The sequence below is a fragment of the Oncorhynchus nerka genome, linkage group LG23 (genome assembly GCF_034236695.1).
Source record: "Oncorhynchus nerka isolate Pitt River linkage group LG23, Oner_Uvic_2.0, whole genome shotgun sequence".
NCBI classification, from domain to species: domain Eukaryota; kingdom Metazoa; phylum Chordata; class Actinopteri; order Salmoniformes; family Salmonidae; genus Oncorhynchus; species Oncorhynchus nerka.
The window spans coordinates 3410276-3416349 of record NC_088418.1 but is presented as its reverse complement, the minus strand read 5'-3'; the positions used below and the strand labels follow the sequence as shown (position 1 = coordinate 3416349).

Sequence of the window (6074 nt, the reverse complement as noted above, 5' to 3'; positions counted from 1 at the left end):
AATACAACCCATATTTATGCTTATTCATTTTATCTTGTGTCCTTTAACTATTTGTACATTGTATATATATATATATATATATATATAATATGACATTTGTAATGTCTTTACTGTTTTGAAACTTCTGTATGTGTAATGTTTACTGTTAATTTTTGTTGTTTTTCACTTTATATATTCACTTTGTATGTTGTCTACATCACTTGCTTTGGCAATGTTAACACATGTTTCCCATGCCAATAAAGCCCTTGAATTGAATTTGACAGAGAGAGAGAGAGAGAGAGAGAGGGCGAGAGGGCCCCAGTCCTGGTCCAGCCCCTCCTGGTCTATCTGGGCCCCCATCCCCCTGGTCTAGCCCGTCCCTGGTCTAGACTAGTCTATCTGGGCCCCCCCCCTACAGACTCCCTGGTCACCACCCCCTATAGACCCGTCCCCTGGTCTAGTCCCTGGTCTAGGCCCCCCGTCCCTGGTCTAGCCCGTCCCTGGTCTAGCGTCGGGCCCCCCTGGTCCCTGGTCTGCCCAGTCCCTGGTCTAGCCCCCCTGGGCCCAGTCCCTGGTCTAGCCCCCAGTGGCCCAGTCCCTGGTTTAGCGCCGGGCCCAGTCCCTGGTCTAGCCCGTCCCTGGTCTAGCGTCGGGCCCAGTCCCTGGTCTAGCGTCGGGCCCAGTCCCTGGTCTAGCCCGTCCCTGGTCTAGCGTCGGGCCCGTCCCTGGTCTAGCCCGTCCCTGGTCTGGCCCGTCCCTGGTCTAGCGTCAGGCCCGTCCCTGGTCTAGCCCGTCCCTGGTCTAGCGTCAGGCCCGTCCCTGGTCTGGCCCGTCCCTGGTCTAGCGTCAGGCCCGTCCCTGGTCTAGCCCGTCCCTGGTCTAGCGTCAGGCCCGTCCCTGGTCAGCGTCAGGCCCGTCCCTGGTCTAGCCCGTCCCTGGTGGTCAGGTCCACTACTTACTGACGGTGGTTGAGTCCGTGCTGTCCTTGTTGCGGGCCAGACTCATGGCGTACTCACAGACCTCCGCAGCCTCTCTCTGGGCCAGCTGTCTCAGACAGGCCACCGCTGCACGACGCAGCAACAGGTGAGAGCTACACAGGTGGACCTGAGGAAGGAACACACAAGTCAACTACCACAACACACACACGCAGGTCAACTACTGCCCTGCCACGTCCACCCCCCGCCACTCACACAGAGACACGGCATCAGGCTGGCCCCCTCACACAGAGACAGGGCATCAGGCTGGCCCCCTCTCACACAGAGACAGGGCATCAGGCTGGCCCCCTCACACAGAGACAGGGCATCAGGCTGGCCCCCTCTCACACAGAGACAGGGCATCAGGCTGGCCCCCTCTCACACAGAGACAGGGCATCAGGCTGGCCCCCTCACACAGAGGCAGGGCATCAGGCTGGCCCCCTCACACAGAGGCAGGGCATCAGGCTGGCCCCCTCACACAGAGGCAGGGCATGAGGCTGGCCCCCTCTCACACAGAGACAGGGCATCAGGCTGGCCCCCTCTCACACAGAGGCACGGCATCAGGCTGGCCCCCTCACACACACTTACACAGAGACAGGGCACCAGGCTGGAGAGGTTAACGTGGCGCGGGGCGAACATGTGTAGCTGCTGGAGACAGGATATGGCCGCTGCCTGCACCAGGGAGTCGCTGTGACCCTGCATGATGGCACAGCCCACCAGACATGATGAGCGGATCGTCGAGATTGTCGCTCCGTTACCTGGAGAGAGAGAGAGATCAGCAACACTGGTGTAAAGTACTTCAGTATACTTTAAAGTACTGGTGTAAAGTACTTCAGTATATTTTAAAGTACTGGTGTAAAGTACTTCAGTATACTTTAAAGTACTGGTGTAAAGTACTTCAGTATACTTTAAAGTACTGGTGTAAAGTACTTCAGTATACTTTAAAGTACTGGTGTAAAGTACTTCAGTATACTTTAAAGTACTGGTGTAAAATACTTCAGTATACTTTAAAGTACTGGTGTAAAGTACTTCAGGATATTTTAAAGTACTGGTGTAAAGTACTTCAGGATATTTTAAAGTACTAGTTAAGTAGTTTTTTTGTGGTATCTGTACTTTACTATTTATATTTTTGACAACTTTTACCTCACTAGATTCCTAAAGAAAATAATGTACTTTTTACACACATTTTCCCTGACATCCAACAGTACTTAGCAGGACAGAAAGATGGTCTCATTCACAGACTTATCAAGACAACATCCCTGGTCACCTCTACTGATCTGGATCACTAAACACACATGGCTATCTGTAAATGATGTCTGAGTGTTGGAGTGTTCCCCTGGCTATCTGTAAATGATGTCTGAGTGTTCCCCTGGCTATCTGTAAATGATGTCTGAGTGTTGGAGTGTGACCCTGGCTATCTGTAATGATGTCTGAGTGTTGGAGTGTGACCCTGGCTATCTGTAATGATGTCTGAGTGTTGGAGTGTTCCCCTGGTTATCTGTAAATGATGTCTGAGTGTTCCCCTGGCTATCTGTAATGATGTCTGAGTGTTGGAGTGTTCCCCTGGCTATCTGTAAATGATGTCTGAGTGTTCCCCTGGCTATCTGTAATGATGTCTGAGTGTTGGAGTGTTCCCCTGGCTATCTGTAAATGATGTCTGAGTGTTGGGGTGTTCCCCTGGCTATCTGTAATGATGTCTGAGTGTTCCCCTGGCTATCTGTAAATTATGTCTGAGTGTTGGGGTGTTCCCCTGGCTATCTGTAATGATGTCTGAGTGTTGGAGTGAGCCCCTGGCTATAGGTAAATGATGTCTGAGTGTTGGAGTGTTCCCTTGGCTATCTGTAAATGATGTCTGAGTGTTGGAGTGAGCCCCTGGCTATCTGTAAATGATGTCTGAGTGTTGGGGTGTTCCCCTGGCTATCTGTAATGATGTCTGAGTGTTCCCCTGGCTATCTGTAAATTATGTCTGAGTGTTGGGGTGTTCCCCTGGCTATCTGTAATGATGTCTGAGTGTTCCCCTGGCTATCTGTAAATTATGTCTGAGTGTTGGGGTGTTCCCCTGGCTATCTGTAATGATGTCTGAGTGTTGGAGTGAGCCCCTGGCTATAGGTAAATGATGTCTGAGTGTTGGAGTGTTCCCTTGGCTATCTGTAATGATGTCTGAGTGTTCCCCTGGCTATCTGTAAATTATGTCTGAGTGTTGGGGTGTTCCCCTGGCTATCTGTAATGATGTCTGAGTGTTGGAGTGAGCCCCTGGCTATAGGTAAATGATGTCTGAGTGTTGGAGTGTTCCCCTGGCTATCTGTAAATGATGTCTGAGTGTTCCCCTGGCTATCTATAATGATATCTGAGTGTTGGAGTGTTCCCTTGGCTATCTGTAAATGATGTCTGAGTGTTCCCCTGGCTATCTGTAAATGATGTCTGAGTGTTCCCCTGGCTATCTGTAAATGATGTCTGAGTGTTGGAGTGGGCCCCTGGCTATCTGTAATGATGTCTGAGTGTTCCCCTGGCTATCTGTAATGATGTCTGAGTGTTGGAGTGTTCCCCTGGCTATCTGTAATGATGTCTGAGTGTTGGAGTGAGCCCCTGGCTATAGGTAAATGATGTCTGAGTGTTCCCCTGGCTATCTGTAATGATGTCTGAGTGTTGGAGTGTTCCCCTGGCTATCTGTAAATGATGTATGAGTGTTGGAGTGGGCCCCTGGCTATCTGTAATGATGTCTGAGTGTTGGAGTGTTCCCCTGGCTATCTGTAATGATGTCTGAGTGTTGGAGTGTTCCCCTGGCTATCTGTAAATGATGTCTGAGTGTTGGAGTGTTCCCCTGGCTATCTGTAATGATGTCTGAGTGTTGGAGTGTTCCCCTGGCTATCTGTAAATGATGTCTGAGTGTTCCCCTGGCTATCTGTAAATGATGTCTGAGTGTTGGAGTGTGCCCCTGGCTATCTGTAAATGATGTCTGAGTGTTCCCCTGGCTATCTGTAATGATGTCTGAGTGTTGGAGTGTTCCCCTGGCTATCTGTAATGATGTCTGAGTGTTGGAGTGTTCCCCTGGCTATCTGTAAATGATGTCTGAGTGTTGGAGTGAGCCCCTGGCTATAGGTAAATGATGTCTGAGTGTTGGAGTGTTCCCCTGGCTATCTGTAAATGATGTCTGAGTGTTAGAGTGTTCCCCTGGCTATCTGTAAATGATGTCTGAGTGTTAGAGTGTTCCCCTGGCTATCTATAATGATATCTGAGTGTTGGAGTGTTCCCTTGGCTATCTGTAAATGATGTCTGAGTGTTAGAGTGTTCCCCTGGCTATCTGTAAATGATGTCTGAGTGTTCCCCTGGCTATCTGTAAATGATGTCTGAGTGTTGGGGTGTTCCCCTGGCTATCTGTAAATGATGTCTGAGTGTTCCCCTGGCTATCTGTAAATGATGTCTGAGTGTTCCCCTGGCTATCTGTAAATGATGTCTGAGTGTTGGAGTGGGCCCCTGGCTATCTGTAATGATGTCTGAGTGTTCCCCTGGCTATCTGTAATGATGTCTGAGTGTTTGAGTGTTCCCCTGGCTATCTGTAATGATGTCTGAGTGTTGGAGTGTTCCCCTGGCTATCTGTAAATTATGTCTGAGTGTTGGAGTGAGCCACTGGCTATAGGTAAATGATGTCTGAGTGTTGGGGTGTTCCCCTGGCTATCTGTAATGATGTCTGAGTGTTCCCCTGGCTATCTGTAAATTATGTCTGAGTGTTGGGGTGTTCCCCTGGCTATCTGTAATGATGTCTGAGTGTTGGAGTGTTCCGCTGGCTATCTGTAAATGATGTCTGAGTGTTCCCCTGGCTATCTGTAAATTATGTCTGAGTGTTGGGGTGTTCCCCTGGCTATCTGTAATGATGTCTGAGTGTTGGAGTGTTCCCCTGGCTATCTGTAATGATGTCTGAGTGTTGGAGTGTTCCCCTGGCTATCTGTAAATGATGTCTGAGTGTTGGAGTGAGCCCCTGGCTATAGGTAAATGATGTCTGAGTGTTGGAGTGTTCCCCTGGCTATCTGTAAATGATGTCTGAGTGTTAGAGTGTTCCCCTGGCTATCTGTAAATGATGTCTGAGTGTTCCCCTGGCTATCTATAATGATATCTGAGTGTTGGAGTGTTCCCTTGGCTATCTGTAAATGATGTCTGAGTGTTAGAGTGTTCCCCTGGCTATCTGTAAATGATGTCTGAGTGTTCCCCTGGCTATCTGTAAATGATGTCTGAGTGTTGGGGTGTTCCCCTGGCTATCTGTAAATGATGTCTGAGTGTTCCCCTGGCTATCTGTAAATGATGTCTGAGTGTTCCCCTGGCTATCTGTAAATGATGTCTGAGTGTTGGAGTGTGCCCCTGGCTATCTGTAAATGATGTCTAAGTGTTCCCCTGGCTATCTGTAATGATGTCTGAGTGTTGGAGTGTTCCCCTGGCTATCTGTAATGATGTCTGAGTGTTGGAGTGTGCCCCTGGCTATCTGTAAATGATGTATGAGTGTTGGAGTGGGCCCCTGGCTATCTGTAATGATGTCTGAGTGTTCCCTTGGCTATCTGTAATGATGTCTGAGTGTTGGAGTGTTCCCCTGGCTATCTGTAAATGATGTCTGAGTGTTGGGGTGTTCCCCTGGCTATCTGTAATGATGTCTGAGTGTTGGAGTGTTCCCCTGGCTATCTGTAAATGATGTCTGAGTGTTGGAGTGTTCCCCTGGCTATCTGTAAATGATGTCTGAGTGTTGGAGTGTTCCCCTGGCTATCTGTAAATGATGTCCGAGTGTTCCCCTGGCTATCTGTAAATGATGTCTGAGTGTTCCCCTGGCTATCTGTAAATGATGTCTGAGTGTTCCCCTGGCTATCTGTAAATGATGTCTGAGTGTTCCCCTGGCTATCTGTAAATGATGTCTGAGTGTTGGAGTGGGCCCCTGGCTATCTGTAATGATGTCTGAGTGTTCCCCTGGCTATCTGTAATGATGTCTGAGTGTTCCCCTGGCTATCTGTAAATGATGTCTGAGTGTTGGGGTGTTCCCCTGGCTATCTGTAAATGATGTCTGAGTGTTGGAGTGTTCCCCTGGCTATCTGTAAATGATGTCTGAGTGTTGGGGTGTTCCCCTGGCTATCTGTAAATGAT

At 49.1% G+C, this 6074-nt stretch overlaps 1 protein-coding gene across 1 annotated transcript in view; it reads right to left on the bottom strand.

The window, feature by feature from the left end:
- The window catches only part of heatr5b (HEAT repeat containing 5B), a 140669-nt gene that overhangs the window by 73123 nt on the left and 61472 nt on the right, over positions 1-6074 (bottom strand). Inside the window, exons 23-24 of the mRNA XM_065008442.1 lie at positions 1542-1711; positions 939-1083 (exon numbers count right to left, since the gene is read on the bottom strand). Coding sequence (XP_064864514.1) covers positions 939-1083; positions 1542-1711 — 315 coding nt within the window. The remainder of the gene's footprint in view (positions 1-938; positions 1084-1541; positions 1712-6074) is intronic.